Raw genomic sequence first — 20,555 nt, 5'->3', positions numbered from 1 at the left:
GCAACCTCTACCTCCTGGGTTCAAGCAATTCTCCTGCCTCAGCCTCCTGAGTAGCTGGGATTACAGGTGCCCACCACCACACCCAGCTAATTCTTGTATTTTTAGTAGAGACAGGGTTTCGCCATGTTGGCCAGGCTGGTCTTGAACTCCTGACCTCAGGTGATCCACCTGCCTCTGCCTCCCAAAGTGCTGAGATTACATGCATGAGCCACCGCACCTGCCCTACTCATTTTTAATTTTAAGGAAGTCTGGTTTATTTCTTTTATACAGAATGCCTTCGGTGTTTTATTTAAAAACTCATTGCTAAACCCAAGGTCTCTAGGTTTTCTCCTATGCTATCATCTAGGAGTTTTATAGTTTTGCATTTTACATTTAGGTCTATGGTCCACTTTAAGTTACTTTTTGTGAAGGATGTAAGATCTAGATTCATTTTGTTTGCATGTGGCTGTCCAGCTGTCCAGCACCATTTGCTGAAAAGGCTGTTTGCTCCATTGTGGTGCCTTTGCTCCTTTGTCAAAGTTCAGTTAGGCCTCTCATTCCTCAGTAAAATGAAGATAGTAAATAATATAGGAATAATAGCTATCTCATATTGTCATGAGAAATACATGTAAATGGAAAGTTTATTAAAGCATAAACAATAAATGGTGGCCAGTATGATAGAAAATAATACCAGGCCGGGTGTGGGGCTCACACCTGTAATCCCAGCACTTTGGGAGGCCAAGGTGGGCAGATCACCTGAGGTCAGGAGTTCAAAACCAGCCTGGCCAACGTGGTGAAACTACATCTCTACTAAAAATACACAAACAAGCCGGGTGTGGTGGTGGGCAGCTGTAGTCCCAGCTACTCAGGAGGCTGAGGCAGAAGAATCGCTTGAACCTGGGAGGTGGAGGCTGCAGTGAGCAAGGATTGTGCCACTGCACTCCAGCCTGGCTGACAGAGCAAGGCTGTCTCAAAAAACAAAAAAGGACAGATAGCATACAGATAGGACTGATTTATCAGGACTGTGCAGGAGATCACAAATTGTCCAGTGTTGCCCAAATTTCTGTTGTTTTGCTTATCACTTTCACAATTTTTGCCCTGATAGAATACAACTTGTACTATTATTTAATACTTAAAAAATATATTTCAATGTTTACAAAATTCTCTATTCATCTCTAAACAATAATATCGCTACACTAAAGGATTTGAGAGTATTTCTTCCTGATACCATGAAAATATGTAACCATTCAGATTAAAAAATGACTGTCAGGGGCCCCCTCTTCGTCTTTGGGAAACAATGACCTGGTCCTCCTCATTCCTGATGTTTCACACGCTAAGGCCCATAGAGAAAGGGTTTGTCTGAGGTCTCACAGCCGGAATTCCAGGGGCAAGACCCCAACGCAGGTCCGACACCCAGTCTGGGGATGTCCACACAGCACCTCCCTGCCTCCCATTCTCCTGGATGGGGAACGCCTTCTTAACCAGCCCACCTCCATCCTCTCCCCACCAGGCCCCGCCTTCTCCTTTTCTTCCGCAGCCTGCGCCCTCACAGATTAGCCACCAGAGGGCTCTCTGGGATCAAGGACCAGTTTACTGGGCCTGCGGGGAGGCCTAAAGGTTTTCAGGTAAATCCCGGCATACTAAACCACTGGGGCTCAGGCAGACTTGCATTTCACCATCATGACCGTCACTACCATCAGCCACCACCTCTACTGCCTCCTTTTACTGAGCATTTGCTATGCCAGGTGCTGTGCAAGCACTCAGCGTCTTATCTCATTTAATTCTCACAAAAACCTAATGAGGGGCCAGGCGCAGTGGCTCCCACCTGTAATCCCAGCACTTTGGGAGGCCGAGGTGGTTGGATCACCTGAGGTCAGGAGTTCGAGACCAACCTGGCCAACATGGTGAAACCCCTTCTCTACTAAAAATACAAAAACTAGCTGGGCATGGTGGCGCGTGCCTGTAATCCCAGCTACTCAGGAGGCTGAGGCAAGAGAATCACTTGAACCCAGGAGACGGAGTTTGCAGTGAGCCGAGATCATGCCACTGCACTCCAGCCTGGGTGACAGAGCGAGACTCCGTCTCAAAACAACAACAACAACAAAACCCTAATGAGGTAGGTACTATCATCATTTACAAATGGAGAAACCGAGGCACAGATAAACTGAGGGACCCGTAATTTATGTTAGTAACTTAAATAAGGTAAATCACAGAGTTCATGAGTGACAGGACCAGGATTCCAATCCAGGTCGGCCTGACTCGGGAGGTGCGCCTTACATTTGGGTTCGCGAAATAAATTACAAATACAGGGGACTGATGAGCAGCAGCAAGTGCAACAGAACAGGCTGAGTTCAGAACAAGCCAAGAGAAGGCCACGCTAATTTCTAGGTGGCACAGAGCCAGGGTGCCCAGATTTGGGGAGGTGGGGGTCTGCTCACCTTAGGACTCAACCCCAGGCCTCTCCCGAAGCCCTACATCCACTTTTGGGGCTGGACCTTAAGAGTGGCACAGCAACCTTGAGCGTCGCTAGAGGAGCAGGCCAGAAGGGAGGGGCAGGGTGGGGACTTGCTGCCCTGCTGTGAGGAGTGGTTTCAGAAGCCAGACAAGGCCTTGCTATTGGAGAAGGAAACGCAGCTGGGATTTGCCAGGACAAACGGTGTAAGAATTGGGAAACAGGAGAATTGGGAAACGACTTCCTTCAGGGGCTGGCGGATGAGGGAGGGCTTGCACAGTTGTTGTCACAGGGGTGGTTTTCAAGCCTTTACAAGAAGGGCACATATGTTTTCCAGGCATCAGGGCAGTGCTCTGGAGGGAGGCACATGGGATCTCCGAGGCAGGCATGAGGCCTGGGCTAGAACCCTCAAAAAGTGAGTATCTGGGGATAAGGAAAGGCAGAGCCAAAGGCCTTGGGGGGAAAACGACATCTGTTGGACTGAAGATTATGAAGATTCTAAAATAGCTAGAGGGCAAAAAAGACCCAGCAGGTAGAGTTTTAAGGCATGGAGTGACATGCCCAGGGCTTGCAGTTGGTCCAGTATAGAAGAATCAACTCAACCTCTTTGCACGACTTGAAACACTGGTGCAATGCCAGCCTGCTAGGGCGCCAGACCCAGGTGCTGGTCCATCACCTGTGGTGCGGTGTCTAAGGACAGGCTTTGGAAACCCTCGGGCAGCCTCTGACTGCTTCTAGAAGAGGGGCACCAGCTGTTTCACTGAATGAAAAGCAGGAACTTTCTCAGGCATCCAGCTGCAAAAAGACAATTTTAAAACTTTTCTCAAAATTCCTCAATGAATCCGAAGGGTCCAACCAAGAAAGGTGCCTGGTTAGATTGATACAAAGCTGACAATATAGTGATGTCACCTCCTTACCAGGCCAGGGCACTATTCACTACAGAAGGAGACTACACTGAATTTAGTAACCAAAGATTTCAGATATATAATTAGCCCCCAAGGGCAGAGTGGGAGTAGATTTCATCTGATTGATCAGTGCCCTCAGGCAGCTCACAATCTGGGGAAAGTGGCCGAGCAGCCACGTCTCCAGCACAGGCAGGTATGAGGATAACCAGAGGAGGGAGGTGACAGCATTGCTGAGGAGGGAGTTGTAGAGTTCTGACTGAACTGGCCAGGATAGGTCCACAGGGGCCCAGCCATCTGAGCTGAGTCTTAAAGCAGAGCTTCCAATTTAGCACAGAAAGGAGGGTCAGCTAGGCTAAGGGAAAATCCCAAAGGGAAGGCCTAGAGGTTTTAAGTATTTGGGCAATGGTGGGTAGTTCTGACAGCTGGGAGTGACTTATGGAGGGCAGGGTGCAAAGCAGGCTGGAATCAAAAGACAGGCTTGGAAATGTGCTGTGCTCACTGAAGGAGGTGAGGAATGAAGGAATCAACTGGCAGGGGAGAAGATTGCAGCAGCAAGGACGTGAGGTTTGATGTCAGACAGACCTGGCTTCACCACTTTGGAAACGTGATCTTGGGCAAGTCATTTAACCTTTTACGCCTAGTTTGCAAAGTGGGGATATTACCAGTACTTTTCTTCACTGGATATGAGTATTAAAGGAGACAATATACATAAAGTGCTTAGCGCAGTTTGTATACTGAATGTTCAGGAGATGTTAGAGATATTTTACCATTACTACTGAAAAAGCAGCTCATTGTGTAGTATCCATATTGACACACTTTCCTTTGTTCCATGGCCATAATAAAAGGACATTCCCACCCCCCCCGGCCGTGCGCAGTGGCTCACGCCTGTAATCCCAGCACTTTGGGAGGCCGAGGTGGGTGGATCACCTGAGGTCAGGAGTTCGAGACCAGCCTGGCCAACATGGTGAAACCCCGTCTCTACTAAAAATACAAAAATTAGTCAGGCGTGGTGGCACGCGCCTGTAATCCCAGCTACTTAGGAAGCTGAGGCAGAGAATCGCTTGAACCCAGGAGGTGGAGGTTGCAGTGAGCCGAGATTGCACCATTGTACTCCAGCCTGGGGGATTAGAGCAAGACTTCATCTCAAAAAAAAGAAAAAAAAAAAAGGACATCCCCCCAACTAAAGGTAGGTGGGCACCAAATGTTCTCAGGCATTGGTTCCTGGCAGCTGAGGTGGGCAATTTCCACCCCATCCCCCACTCCAGCCAAGGGGATATTTGGCAATTCTGGAGACATTTTTAGTTGTCACAACTTGCAGGGTGCAACTGACATCTAGTGGGCAGAGGCCCAGGATGCTGCTAAACATCCTAGAATGCACAGAAAAGCCCCTCAACAAGAATTCTGCAGCCCCAAATGGCAATAATAGTGAGGTAAAGAAACTCTGTCCTAAAGAAACCCATGCAGCCTTTCTGTAGCACCAGAGCAGCTGGAAATCCAGCCTGGGGCAAAAGTACACTTACGCCAAAAATAGAAGTTATGCATATGGCTTTGCTCATTTCTAAAAAGGCACCATTCTGGATTCTACATCTGTCAGAGTAAATATCAGGGTGAGTGAAAAATGAAAGGCAATCTAACAATATAAAGAATAGTATACAATGATCAAGTAGGATTTATTCCAAGTAAGCAAGGCCAGTTCAATATTCAAAAATCAATCAATAGAATCCACCATATCAAAAGGTGAAAAAAGAAAAACTATACGATCATATCAGATACAGAAAAAGCATTTGACAAAATTCAGTACTCATTCATGATTTTTAAATATCTCAGTATAGAAATAGAGGGGAAATTCTATAAAAATTATACTACTTATATCATACTTAAAGTGAAAGACTGAATGCTTTCCCTACAAGATCAGGGACTGGACTACGATGTTCGTTCTCACCACTTTTTTTAAACTGGAAATTTGAACCATTGCAGTATGACAAAAAGAAAGAAAGAAAGAAAAGAGATACACACTGGAAAAGAAGAAATGCATCTATCTCTATTTGCAGACAACATGGTTGTCTAAATAGAAAATCTCAAGAAATCTAACCAAAAATTCATAGAATTATTGAGTACAGAAAGGTCACAGGATACAAGATTAAAATACACAAATCAGTTATATTTCTATATACTACCAATGGACACACAGAAACTGGAATAAAAAAATACCATTTATAATTGCTCCAAAGAAAATTAAATACTTAAGTATAAATCTAACAAAACACAGGATCTGATAAATGGTTAAAATAACAAATAGTGTTAGGAAGGATCACCTAGGTCAGGAGTTCAAGACCAGCCTGACCAACATGGCAAAGCCCCCTCTGTACTAAAAGTACAAAAATCAGCTGGGCATGGTGGCACGCACCTGTAGTCCCAGCTACTCGAGAGGCTGAGACAGGAGAATCGCTTGAACCCAGGAGGCGGGGGTTGCAGTGAGCTGAGATGGTGCCACTGCACTCCAGTCTGGGTGACAGAGTGAGACTCTGTCTCAAAAAACAAACAAACACACACACACCACAAATAGTGATAACACCAAAGGCTGGCAAAGTTGCAAAGGAAATAGATCACTCATACATTGTTGCTGGAGTAGTAAAATGGTAGTCACTCTGGAAAATGGTTTAGAAGTTCCTTTTAAAACGAATAATGGGCTTACCATACATATTAGTCCGTTTTCGCGCTGCTGATAAAGACATACCAGACATACCAGAGACTGGGCAATTTACAAAAGAAAGAGGTTTAATTGGATTTACAGTTCCACATAGCTGAGGAGGCCTCACAATCACGGCGGAAGGCAAGGAGGAGCAGGTCACATCTTAAGCGGATGGCGGCAGGCAAACAGAGAGTGAGTTTGTGCAGGGAGATGCCCCTTTTTAAAACCATCAAATCTAGTGAGACTTATTCACTATCACGAGAACAGTGCAGGAAAGACATGCCCCCACAAATCAGTCACTTCCCACCGGGTCCCTCAACAACATGTGGAAATTCAAGATGAGATCTGAGCCAAACCATATCACCATACAATTCAGCAATTGTGCTCCTGGGCATATATCCCAGAGAAATTAAAACTGATTTTCATGCAAGAACACTTGTACAAATATTTATAGTACTTTATTTGTAATAACCAAATCTGGAAACTGCACATTTCTTTCAGTGAGTGAATGGTTAAACATCAGTACCATGGAACCCTACTCAGCAATAAAAAGAAACAAACTATTGATAAATGCAACAACTTAGATGAACATCAAGGAAATTATACTGAGTGAAAGAAGCCAATCCCAAAAAGATACATATGGCATAATTCAATTTATTGAATTATTATTATTAATTTCATGAATAAAATTATAGAGATGAAGAACAGATTTGTGGCTTCTGGGGAAGGTTAGGGATGTGGGGGACTGAAGGGAGTGGGTATCTATAAAGGGGTAGCATAAGGAGTCTTGAGGTGACGGTACAGTTAGGCATTTAGATTGTGGTGGTGGTGTATACAAAGCTACTCATGATAACATTGCATACAGCTATACACAAACACACACACACAAATGAGTATCTGTATAACTAACAAAATCTGAATCAGCTCTATGGATTGTGCTAATGTCAATTTCCTGGTTTCAATAACGTACTACAGTTATGCAAGATGTTAACACTGGGAAGCCCAGCTGAAGAGTGCTCTGGACCCGGACCTCCCTCCTGTGCCTTTGAATCTTCCTGTAATCTATAATTATTTCCCAATAAAAAACCTATATCAAAAGAAGTAGATGACTGAATTTTAAGAGGCAAAATATTTGAACAAATACTTCCTTAGGCCAATAAGCACGTAAAGAGGTGCAAAACATCTCTAGTCATTGGGGAAATGCAAATTAAAACTGCAATGAGATGCCACTTCACACCTATTAGAAGGGCTAAAATTTAAAAGACCACAGTATTAAGTATTGGTGAAGATATGGAGCAACTGTAACTGTTATACATTAGGAATCCAACAAGGAACAGCCACTTTGGAAAATAATTTGCCAAAAGTTAGCACACATTTCCCATACAACCTCATCATTTCACCTCTAGGTATTTACCCAAGAGAAATAAAAACATAGGTCTACACGAAGACCTGTACATGAGTATTTATAGCAGCTTTATTCATAATAGCAATTTTTTTATAATTAAATATAGAGTATATTTGAGCCCAAAACTTGCAAATGGCCACTGGGAAGCACAGATTCAAGTTGCCCTCATAACATACTCTGATTAGCAGCAGTTAGAAGTGAGTTTTAAAGGAAGAAAGAAGAGGTAGTTTCTAAATTGTTTACCAGAAATTTACATTAAAATAACATAAGCCATAATAACTAAAAATTTGAAGCAACCTCAAAGACTATCAACTAATGAATGGATAAACAAATTATGGTTCATCCACGCAATAGATACTACTCAGCAATAAAAAGAACCAATTACAGATACATGTAACAACATGGAGGAATATAAAAAGGATTATGTTAAGTGAAAGAAACCAGACACAAAGGGCTACATATGTAACGGTTTTATATGACATTCTAGAAAAAACAAAACTGGAGACAGATAAAACAGATTAGCAGTTGCCAAGGGCTGAGTGGTGTGAGGATGGGATTGATTGCAAAGGGGCACAAGGGACCTTCTGGGGGCAAAGGAAACATTCTGTATCTTGATTGAGATGGTGGTCACATGACTGTATGCAAAACACATTGAACTGCACATTTGAAAAAGGTAAATTTAAATTTAATTACATGTAAATTATACTCCATTTTTTTTAAAAAAGGAGACCAATGGCCAAGGGTCTAGTAAAGCATACCCATTAAAGACACACATAGTTCCTCAGCACAACCGCAATGGGCTAAGTATGAGGAAGGCAACCTACATAGCAAAGAGCCCCAGGCTTAGGGTCCAAATTCAGTCCACTGTCACTCAGGTTTATGCCTCCAGTAGTAATGCAATGGGCTTACCTGAGGGCCCTGGCTTTCTGGAAGAAGGGGTTACAGCCATTAGGTATAAATGTGAGCAGAAATAAAAAATTCAGGAGGTAGACAACCTAAAAGAGGATTGAGTGGCCTCCACAGAGGAAGTGAGCAAGACATCAGTGCATGGATGGACAGCCAGAACAACAAGCAGAAGTATTTTGGAGTCCCGGTTTTCTACAAGTCAGCTAATATTTCAGAAAATGTTTAATAAGCCCTTTGTGATTATGACATATGGCACTTTACAACATTCTCTCTAACCCTCAGGACAATTCTCAAGGCAAATCTCCCTCTTGAGGCTGCAACAGACAGGCAGCCAGCGCCTTGGGAAGCACTCAGGTTCTGGAACCAGAAGACTTGTGTGTGTATCCCAATGCTGCTACCTACTAGTTGGCGGCTTGGCATAGCTGCTAAATCTCTTTGACCTTCCTGTTCCAGAAATGATAATGACAATGAAAATAGTCAGACTACATGCCCACCTTCCTCTCTTGGTAAAATGTTATACTTTAAGAGTATTCTTTGAAGGCTCTGTTTTAAAACTTATACTGGTAAATGTATTTTCCTGAGTTCTATGAGCTACTCTAGCAAATCAATCGAACCCCAAAACAGAGTCATGGGAACCCTGATTTAAAATTTTTAGCCAGTCAGAAGCACAGGTAAACAACCTGGTACTTGCAATTGGCACTGGAAGTGGTGGTGGTGGGGGTGTCACTCTTGGGGACTGAGCCCTCATCCTGTGGGATCTGATGCCATCTTCAGGCAGGTGGTGTCAGAATTGAATTGGAGCACACCTGGCTAGTGTTTGCCGCAGAAGTGATTGTATGCTTGCTGGTGGGAACAAATTCTCAAGTATTTTGGGGGGTGGGGAAATGTATTGAGTGAGAGAATAAACATTTTAAGCCTTAAGTGTGTTTTCCCACTCAGTGACAAAAAGGGAAGGGAAGGGGTGTCATCTCTTCCATTGTCCTGTCCTGAAATTAATCTCCACATTTCAAGAAAATTAAGTGTTACCTGTTGTGTCAGGTTTCTTCAGAGAAACAAAGCCAGTAGGAGATATATATATATACACACACACACATATGTGAACATAGATACACATAGAGAGACTGAGAGAGAGACAAATCAAGGAACTGGCTCCCATGACTGTATGAGCCGGCAAGTCTGCGAGTCATAGGGCAGGCCTGTAGGCAGGAGCTGATGCTGCAGTCTGGAGGCAGAATTTCTTCTCCAAGGAAACCTCAGCTTTGCTCTAAAGGTCTTTATACTGATTGGATGTGGCCCACCCACAATATTGAGAAAACCTCTTTTACTTAAAGGCAACTGATTATAGATGTTAACCACATTTACAAAATACCTTCGCAGCAACACCTGGATTAGTGTTTGACTGAATTATAAGCTGACACATATAAAACTGGCTGTCATGTGGGCTCATCTGCTATGCAAGGAGAGGGCTGAAAATTCTTACTCAAGTTTTCGAGAGAAGCAGGAGGAGGTTTAGGGAGAGGAGGATTGTCTAACAGAAAAAAAATAAAAAACCATTCCTAGTCCCTTTCTTCTTGGGCAACTCTTAATTCCATGGATGGGTCTACTGCTTGTGCCACTTTCCCATATGAACTCTGTGGCATAAGCCGGAAACATTTAACCCAGTATCTAGTAAAGGGATCTGAGTGATATAAAAAGAAAAAAAAAAGACACAGATAGCAACCTCTCAAAAATAAAAATAAAATTAATTTATTGAAAAGAAAAAGCTTAACATATGATCCATGTGCAAACCCCAAAACAGGATCTACGAACTCTGGCATGATCCACATCGCTACACATACCATGCTGGAAGTGCACATCCACACAGGCACGTCACATACACAGTACTGTCTAGTTATCAACACCTACAGATTGGTTGATTTTTCTTCACACACCATTGACATGTTTTACAATAGAGTTACCAATTTTATTATCCACTGAAAGAACATAGCTTCCCCCAGAATCACTTTGATTTAAACCAAATAACACAGTGAATGACAGGCACCCTGCACCTATATCTCCTACCTTCCTTACTCTGATAACCTCCTATCAGCACCATTTATGTCCTCTGGCCAGGGAACGACTCAGTGGCACAAAGGAAAGAGAAGAAATGTTACAGGCTGATGCTGTCGGGGCAAATAGCCCTGCAACCAGCCAGACTTACTGTCTAAAAGTATTAACCGTAATTTCAAAGACAAACCACACCCCTTCCTTTTCCCCTAATGGCCTCAGAGATTTGTAATGTACTTTGGAAAATTAACTTCTAAGGCAGAGTGGAAGCCAACCTCAAGTCCTGCCACTGGGACTCTGTGTCTTCTCTTCGAGGAAGCAGCATTGTGGACCCAGCGGGGGCAGATGCTGAGGCTTGCCTTAACATCTCAGCAGCTACAAAATAAAATCCACTGATACAGAACCCCTTGCTGTGAGCAGGGAGGAGAGAGAGCAGTAAACAGACATAAATTGAGATTTTTGCACTTCCAAAAAATACGAGGTGAACATTAGTGCTAAACAGAGATAATGTTCTAGGAAGGGAGAAATCTGAGAAGAGAAATGTAAGATGAGAGAGAAGAAACATGATTTTTCTAATGTACTTGTTTGGGATCAACACTTTTAAGACTACTGATAAAACTAAATTTCGTGGGGATAGACAGTGAGCAGTGAGCATCAGCCAGTGAATCTGGCTGGAGAGGAGACATGGAATTGGGCGGCTGAAGTGAAATGATGCCACACATTCACACATATCTAGCCAGGGCTTGTGCAGATGAAGGGATCTTAGCAGCTGGACAGCAGCACAACATAAATAATGCCACTTGTGAATGGTGACAATTGCTAGGCAGAGTGAACAGAAGATGCCAGCTCACACTCTTCCTAGCAAGTGTCTGCATTTAGGAGGAGGTGCACTGCCCACTAAGAGCTGGAAGCCTGCTCCCAACAGCAGCATTTGGAGGATAGAACCACCAAGGGGCTCTGAGAAAGCTACCTCTGGCTTGGAGAAATTGGGGTGACAGGAGCAGGGTCACAGAGCTCAAGAGTATCTGGCCGGAAAAGCCCACGGTTTCCCTTTGCTCCAGCAGATGCAGCCTCACACTCCCAAAAGCCTTTGCTCCGTTGCTCTGTGATCATATTTCTACTTACCCTGGGAAGACACTGGGGAGGGCTCTCTGCCTCAAGAAGCCCTTTGGGCTGCATAAGAGATTCTGGGCTGGCTGCGAGCTGCTTGCATAAGAGGAGGAAGGGCTTCCTCCCACTACTACTGACTGGCTGACCCTTTGCTTGATGCCTAAGAGCTGTGCACCTGCATAGCCAGGAAGGTCCTCTGGCTGGAGCTGCCCTTCCTGGGTCTTCTGAAAGAGCCACGCAATCAGTCTGTCAGTGTAGCAGAAGCACAAGCCAGAGATCAAACAGGCCATGCCAAATTGGCTTCCAGAAATCCTAAAGCTACAGCCAACTCTCCTACATACCATGTTCTCACAGCCAGGGGTGTGGAAGCAATAGCCTGCATCCTGCTAAGAGCTGGGGGACCCCATTATTCTACCATCCAGTCCTCAGGTCCCAACATCACAGTCCCAATCTCAGAACTCGGCTGGGCAGGATGGCCTCTAGCAGCTCTGAGTAAACAGAAACGTCCACCAAGGAGGACATGGGCAGGACACAGGTCTGGCCCTCCAGTTGGCATCTACCTTCTCACTGAGGCCACTCTTAGCACCACTGGGGAAGATAGCTAAGATAGTGGCTGGGCTGCCAGAGCCCGAACTTGGAACCAGGAGATGACAGTTTCTGAGCCCACTTTGGTAACTTCTAAGCCTGAGACTTCAGAAGACAGGGCCTCTGCTACTCCCAGCTAGATTCTTGGTCACATAGCACCTGTTAAGAGTCCACCATAGAACAGAAAGGGTGGGTGAAAATCGTCCTTCTCCTAAGGAAGAACAAGTCAACAATGATAGCATGTTCCTAAGTTAACAAATTATTAGGTAGGTTGGCAGTCACTACAATGAGAGTCCACTTTTCCCATCCCTTCACCTGGAAGTCAGCTCTCCTGGCTTTGGAACAGAAGAGACAGAAAAAAACTGGGGCCATATGGGTGGGTCACAGCCCTTATGAGCTTTGGCGAAACACAGAAGCAAAACCCCTGATACATTTTTGCTGCTCTCCTTCAACCAGCTTTCAGAGTGAACTGTATCTGCAGTGAAGCAAGAGCCTGGTGACGGAACAGAAGAGAAAAGGAGTCTGGTCTGTTACTTACACAGGAACACACACACACACACACGCATGTACACACACACGTGCACACATACACAGCTAAAGAGGGGGAATTCATCAATGGCCTTCCGAAATACCTCGCACACCAAGAGGAAAGAAGAGGCAGCCCACAGCAAGGCAATGTACCTTCCTCTGCCTTCTCTGAAGTTTGCTCCCATGACTATACTTTCAGGGATCATTTCTATAGTTTGTGAAGTTTGCTCCCAAATTTGAAGGCTGACCTTGAGGAGGGCCAACCTCAAGGCTGTTTGTGAAACCCAGGGAGGCATTCTGGGGGAAAGACAGGGCTCATAATTAGTGTTCAGTGGTTCCTTTCAAAGTCCAGGCCACAGAGGCAGTGTGGGGCCGGGCACTGGTTCTGCCCTTTTCCCCACTGATTGTAAACAACCAAGCACTGCGCGTAGTGTCAGACCAGCTGCTGTAAAGTCTATTAACTTAATTTCAAACTCTGTGCACACTGACCTCAGCTACTCATCGGTGGCAATAGAGCTGGTGTCATCCCAGCACGATGGCAACGGAGCATTGCTGATCCTTTCACCTGGCATGGGCTGAGGCTGAAACATGGGCATGCATGCACACAGCCCCATTTTATACGCCTCTCACTCAGCCACCCTTCCCTCGGCCCGGTGCACCCATACATTTCTGCAGTCCTTCAATGTCTTTTCGGTATGAAACCAGGCTGGTCAACAGGAGGCAAAATCTGTGCCTCCTCACCGAGGTACATTTTTAGATGATCCTGATTAAAACCTTTGAGTCCTCAGCCAAGAGTGCCGAGGACCCATGCAGACATCTGGAGCGAGCTTCTTTTCAGCAGGAGAAGTTGAGTCAAAGTTTACTGAAGAAGAAGTGATTCGTAATAGCCCCAGATCTAAGACAGTCTGAAAACAAAAATCTGATTTTAAATAAAAGATAAATATTTTCAGTTTAGGCAACACTTCGTATGTTTTAAGAGCTAAAGCAACTAAGAATACAGTACTGTGACCCACACTAAGGAATCCAGGGAAGAGAAGCATTGCCTTAGGGGTCACAGCAAGCCAGAGAGTCGAGATTAAAAACTCCAGCTTGGGGGCCTGTTTCAAATGACCAGGTAGGTCCAGCCATCCCCTGGAGACTCGAATAGGAAGAATACTGAGATACAACATTTGGGAGAGAGATGAGAAAGAAGCCCAGCTTTATAAAGAGGGGGCGTTCCCAGTTACTTAATCTATGCCTGGCCCAGAAAAGGTGAAAACATGAGGTGGGGGACACGAAAATTGTTAAATAAAGTGAACTGTGCAGTAAGAATGAGTTGGGAGAGGTGCACCAGCAGGGGGGAGGCAGGTAGGAAGGAGGAGGCATGATGAGGGGGAGCTGGAAAGTTATGGGTGTAAATAGGTACAAGTGAGCAATGGCAGCCCTGTCACTAGTAGCACTTCTGCGTGTCTGCCACCCCACCTCTCCCCTGCCCTCAGGTTACCTGGCCCAGGGTATCCAGGTGCCAGGCAGACGGGTTCCCACACAGCAACCCTGACTTTCCTCAGAGCCTGGACCATACCTGAGGCTCTGAGGACAGGTAACGAGGGACACATGGGGCAGGGGTAGGCAGCTGCAGAGACAAACCCAGATCCCTATATGAAGGCACGGGTGGAATTGATGAAGATGGGAGCATTGCTTGGCTGGATCAGCTCATAGAGAGCCTCATAGGTCCCCACCACAAAGCCCACGAAGCCCAGGATGCTGATCAGGGCGTCCTTAAAGATGGTGAGGGGGCTCATGCCCTCTGAGTAGAAGGTGGTGACCTCCAGGAGCGGTGGGATGATGAGGGCCAGGGCACTGCTGCTCACGGAGCCCACCAGGGAGATGACCAGGTCCAGGCGGGGGATGAGGATGGCCAAGATGCCTGCAGGGAGAGAGGACATGCCTGTTTAAGATGCCCAGAGCTGGGAAAGGTCTGTCTCCCTACTGTTGAGCGAATTCAGCATCTGTCCATCTTATAGGATTGAGAGCTCTAAGAAAACTTAGACATTGTCCAGTTCAATCTCTGTGAAATAGATGCCCAGAAACGTGGAATAACTGGCGTCCCACTGCAAGGTCAGCAGAACTGGGACCGGAACCCGGATCTTCTGGCTCCGGTCCCCAGGCTTTCCGCTTTTCCTGCTACAGCACATGATTTCCATCTTTCTGTGCAAAAGGAACCAAATTACATTTCAGGTCAATCTGGTTTCTACCCAAGGAGGGAGGGTAGGGAGAAGAAAAGGAGGTGGACATTTCTGAGCAGCTGCTCATTTTCTTACCACTCAGGGAGTCTCCAACACAAACATCTCTACCTGACTGACAAGAAACCAAATAGGAAAAGAAACCCCGCCTTCTGGAAAGACACCGTGATAAAACCGCATTTCACAGAGCATTTTGATACAGGTGAAAAAAAGCAGTTCTATCTGCAGGCTGACCCCTGGCGAAGCCCCACACGACGACCGTATCTCTGTGTCAGGACAACCACTGGCTCTCACATCTGAAACTCAGCCATGGGTGAGCGAGGAAGGAGGAACTGACGAAGACCAATGGTGCACTGCCACAGGAGGTGCCATCGGCTTCCGTGCCATACCAGCCATTGTCAACACTGCCAGACAGTGCTGTAAGCAGGAGGAGGCTTCACCGAATACACCCATCCTAGTGCCCACTGACCCCACGCTTCCCATCTCACTGATCTTTCCACCAGGTGGGCAAAGGCCAGTGTTTCACAGGTTTATTGAGGGCTGTGGGCTCTGGGACTAGGTTCTTGTGTTCAGATCCTGGCTCTGCTGCTAATTAGCTGAGTGACATTGGGGAAGGTATGGTACCTTTCTATTCCCCAGTTTTCTTCTTGGCAAAATGGGGATATTAACTGCTCCTGAATCATAGAGATGTCATGATGGTCAAATGAGGTTATGCAGGTGCCTCACAAAAGGCCTGGTGTACAGTAGGGATGTCTTACCTGTTAATGTTATCTTCATTAGTATTCATCTTTTTGGCCATGAAAAGTACATCCTGCTACAGTGCATGACTTCCTGTTAGTTACTAACCTGTTAGCAATCAAATATAGTTTGACAGATTGTCTTTCCTACTGCTGGGCTACAGCTGGATGCTCCCAGCCTTGATACAGACATCCAGAGCTTATCTACTACCTCATTGATTCCTACGAGAGGGTTACATTTTACATGAGAGGTTTGCTTCTAAGTTCATTCTGTAAAGCAAAAATGCAGTCAAGTCACTCTAAGGAAGGCACCACACTGGTGAGACTGCCAGAACATCTCAGTCCAAGGCAGCCAATGTCTACATTGATCACTGCTTCTTTGGCTGAGCACCAGAAGGATTGGATTGCACTTAGAGACCAGATTTTTAAGAAACACTTTAAACTGAAATGTCTAAAGTTGATTTTTGAGGAGCCATAAAAACAAACAAAAGAGAATAGCACTCCCTGCAGTAAGATGAGAGACATGTGGAAACAAGGACTTACCAGGTAATATGGTTTGGATATTTGTCCCCTCCAAATTTCATGCTGAAATGTGATCCCCAATGTCGGAGGTGGGGCCTGGTGGGAAGTGTTTGAGTCGTGGGGGCAAATCCCTCATGAATGACTTGGTGCCCTCCCCGAGAGAGCTGTTGTTTAAAAGAGCCTGGTACCTCCCTTCTCCTTGCTCCCTGTCTTGCCATGTAAGGCCTGCTCCCCCTTTGCCTTCTGCCATGATTAGAAGCTTCCTGAGGCCCTCACCAGAAGCAGGTGCTTGGCATCACACTTCCTGTACAGCCTGCAGAGCCATGAGCCAAAATAAACCTCTTTTCTTTATAAATTACCCAGTCTCAGGTGCTTCTTTACAACAACGCAAATGGACTAACACACCAGGGAAAGAAGGGATTCATGCCTCCTGCCTCACACTTACCCTGGAGCTGTGCTGTCCAACATAGCCACGGATGGCTATTTACATTGAAATGAATTAAAATGAAATTAAATCCTGTTCTTCATTCACACTAGCCACATTTCAAAGGCTCAACAACCACTGGTGCCTAGTGGCTGCTGCAATGGACAGCACACACATGGGACATTTCCATTCATTTCCATTACTGCAGAATGTCCAGTGGTACCCAGCAGAGAGCACTGCTAAGCACTCACTAGTGGAGGTGAATCTGCCTCTGTTTCACAGGTATGTAACTCCACAATATTACTACGTTCCTATGGAAAGAGAGGCCCAGAGGGTGTAAACGACAGGAAGCAACAGAGCTGGGACCAGGATCCAGGACCTCAAGCCCCTGGCCCATAACCTCACAGACCTGATGGGCAAGGAAATGCAGAGGGAGGGGAGACAGGGAGTCTGGCGATCAGTGGAAGGATCCTGCCTGTGAGGAAATGAGAGGTAGATACCCAGGCTAGCTTTCACAGGGTGAAACTACTAAACAGCACTACTAAACAGGATGGTCAAACGATATCACTCGTGTAAAGAACTCAGCGTTCTAAAAACCAATAATAAATGCTTCAATATTATCACCAGTCCCTGCTCCATAACAAGCTGAGTGGTGCAGGGCAAATCAGCTTACTATTCTGAGCCTCAGTTCATTCGTTTACCTGTGAAATGTGGTAACTGGGTGATGTCTGAAGTCTCGCCCAACTCTGAAATTCTAAGGAACTATACACTCCAGTGTTAGTCACTTAGGACTGTGTTCTGGGATATGTTCCTCACCTCACTGACAACTGGGAAGCACCACGTCCTGCCTGAGGGTGGCACAGCAAAGCGATGGGGCTCCTTTCCTGGAACACATGGCTTGCCCAAAAGGGAGCTTCTAACCCACTCGGTTTTGTATGGATAAAGGAAGTGTGAGTTATTCCTTCAGTCCCAGCCACACAAGCATCTCCAAAAATGCTGATGTCCGCTCAAGAGACAGGAGGCCTTTATTATCAGAGAAAATGAGTCCCTGGCAGGAGACAAATCAGAGCCTTTCCCAGCCCTGAGAGTCTGTCATCTCCCCACCCTCTCCCATACTGACCTAGCAGGACATATGGGCACTTCATGATAGTTAAGTGGAGTCAGAGAGATGCTCCACTCTGTGGTGAGAGTTAAGTGGAAACAGAAACAGAAGCCTGGGATCAGAATTTTTCCTCTGATTGGACAAAGATCTTCCGCTTCATCATGATATTTTATAAGTAATCTAAAAACTTGTTCTTGTTTTCACCACTATATAAGATAAACATGCCTAATAAAAAATATCCTTAATAGAGATTTTAAGAACATTTCTCTCCTCTTAAAGCCAGGACCACAGGGCTGCAAAGGGAAGTCCTTCTTCCTGTCCTAGCTGAACCACATACCACCGCTGAACCCTACATGAAGCGTGACACTGCAGAGGGCAAGAAGAGCGAGCCTCCCACTAACACAAAGTGGGAAGAAGACAAGGATGTCCAAACCAAATCAGCATCAGCAGCCCCCAGGGTTCAACAGCACGGGTATCTGTTTTGCCACCATGGAAAATGACTTTAACTAACTCCAGAAGCAGCAATCGACTATGCAGACATGTGGGGCAAATAAAACCCCTTCTGGCACTAAATGTCTTCTGTGAGTTAAAGTGCCTATGAAGAGACACTCAACAAGGTAGAGATCTCAGGAAGCAGCCAGCCAGGAACACCCCTCTCCCTACTCTCCCCTAATCCCCCCCCACCTACCCACACACAAAGACCCCAGCCCAGACAAAAAGGAAGACATTTGTATAACAAATGCAGTTATACACTTCTCAGCAGCTGCTCAGCTGTGGCGTGTACAAAAGGGGGGACAGAGGACAACCTCAGCTCAACCACATGATTAGTCAAGAGGGCTCCAACAGTATTACAAAACATTTTCCCTTCGAGTGAAGAGACACAAAGAAAATGAGCTTTTAAACTGCTGAAGCAACATAAGGCCAACAGTCATGTTCACAGAAGGAACTGGATTCTGGAGCCTGTGGTTTTGAACCAGCATCAGAAAGAGCTGACTTATACACAAGACAAGAGCAAAGCACTGAAATGAACAAACGCAAACTTACGAAATACGCTGGCCATTTATGGCTCCTGTGCTGGGAGCTCTTGCTGCTATTTTATTATGATCAAAGCTGTTAAAACTTACCAAGTTACTTTTATTTATTTATTTTTATTTTTATTTTTATTGTTTTTGAGATGGAGTCTCGCCCTGTCACCTAGGCTGGAGTGCAGTGGCGCAATCTTGGCTCACTGCAAGCTCTGCCTCCAGAGTTCATGCCATTCTCCTGCCTCAGCCTCCCAAGTAGCTGGGACTACAGGCACCTGCCACCACACCCGGCTAATTTTGTTTTTGTATTTTTAGTAGAGATGGGGTTTCACCATGTTACTTTTAAATGTCTATAAATATGCCTTTAAAATTCATAGTAGTCTTGGACAGTATACAAAATTTGACTTAGTGGGGGTATAAATTTAAAAAATACAAAAACAAGGGAAACAACCACCATGTCCAACATTAAAGGAGTACCTTAGTTAATATGATCCACCAATACAGTGGAATACCATGAGGTCATGAAAATATTAGTGAAAGATATGAATATTTGTGATATAAAATTAAATAAAATGTGAAAGACAAAATTATGTGTAAACTACAATTGCAACTATTTTTACAAGGCACCCATGAGGATTAAGACACAGAAGATACAATGCAAAAAAAAAATTACTTTGTTAAATTGGTGGAATATTGGAATTTCTTCTTCTATTCCCAAATGTTTTTACATTGACTTTCTTTTTTTAGAGTAATATTTGTGTAGAAACTTAAAATCAAGCGCAAAGCACCTATACAGAATCACAGAATTTTGGAGTTGAGAGAAACCTTAGAGGTCAGACACCCTTCCTATCTTACAGTTGAGGACCCTGAGGCCTTATGAGGGTTCCTGGGTGGGGAATGCAGGGTGGGGGGTGGCAGAGTTACACAGCTAATTAATGATGCTGCTCTTCTTCACTGTAGCTGCAAGACTAAAAGGTGTGAAAGGCCCAAAGGTACTAAGAAGCTACTCTGTTTGGACCTGGAAGCTTCATCCTCTAAAAATCCGACTGCTTGGAATGTTTTGCAGCTCTGAATTCCAGTCTGAACAGGCTTCTTGGATGATGCGATTTTATGTAATTATATCTTCAGAAATAGGTTTCTGAAATTTTCATAGCAAACTGAAGTAAAATGTTTCACATGGCAAATGCCACAGAGAATCAGTATGAATCGCTGAAGGATGGATGGGTTATTGCTCCAAAGAAATCTAAAAAACCGTTGATCCTACAACTCCAGACTCCACAGGTAGGGCCAGCCTCTTCCACACAAGGTCTGGACATAAGGTGACCTGCTAAGTCCGCATTTCCAAAAAATACGGGCTGGAAGTAGATACTGTCCGATATGAAATCATAACAAAATGAGCACTATCCCATGAAATACTTGTTTTCCCTCCCCCTCTTCTCCAACAGTTTGAAATTAAGCATCACAAAGTCCGTATCAGCCATAGTAATCTTTGGAGGATGGGGGAGAGTGGGGAGAAAGGTGAATTCCAAGAGGGGAAAAAAAATGAAACTACACCAAATTCCTCCTGTTCCCTTTGGAGGGTGAAGAGGAGGAGGAAAAGTTGGGGAAAAGATAGGAAAACACCAGAAATAGTAATAAAAGAAGCTGCTGTTAAAATTTATGAATATAAATGAAAAAATCAATTAAAGATCTAAAATCACATACTAATCAACGGTGCTGAAGGATCTGAAAGAACAGAGAAGCAAGAACAAAATGAACTCGCATAAATACATTTAAGTTGCTGCTGCCATGAAAGGCCTCTACTGAGTCCCACAATTACTTCAAAGTCTCCAAGGAAGGTGAGAGAGGCGAGTGCTCTCAGAGATAAAGGGGGCTGCCTTTTTGAACAGGATGACAATGCAATGCTAAGTCACGA

General features: G+C 45.0%; 1 protein-coding gene and 1 pseudogene across 11 annotated transcripts in view; one reads left to right on the top strand and one right to left on the bottom strand.

The window, feature by feature from the left end:
- Positions 1–20,555, bottom strand: part of SLC36A1 (solute carrier family 36 member 1) — a 118,666-nt gene that overhangs the window by 53,865 nt on the left and 44,246 nt on the right. For 9 of the 11 annotated variants that reach the window (XM_019027868.4, XM_019027867.4, XM_063705926.1 and 6 more), the window contains one exon: positions 10,063–14,514. The exons of the other annotated variants lie outside the window; for them this stretch is intronic. In XM_019027868.4, coding sequence (XP_018883413.3) covers positions 14,243–14,514 — 272 coding nt within the window. In that variant the 3' untranslated portion in view covers positions 10,063–14,242. Of the gene's footprint in view, positions 1–10,062; positions 14,515–20,555 lie in introns of those variants that run through there. 11 annotated transcript variants of the gene reach the window in all.
- LOC115934706 (uncharacterized) lies at positions 12,792–12,880 on the top strand (annotated as a pseudogene).

This window comes from Gorilla gorilla, chromosome 4 (genome assembly GCF_029281585.2).
Source record: "Gorilla gorilla gorilla isolate KB3781 chromosome 4, NHGRI_mGorGor1-v2.1_pri, whole genome shotgun sequence".
NCBI lineage: Eukaryota > Metazoa > Chordata > Mammalia > Primates > Hominidae > Gorilla > Gorilla gorilla.
This window is presented reverse-complemented; position numbering and strand designations above follow the sequence as displayed.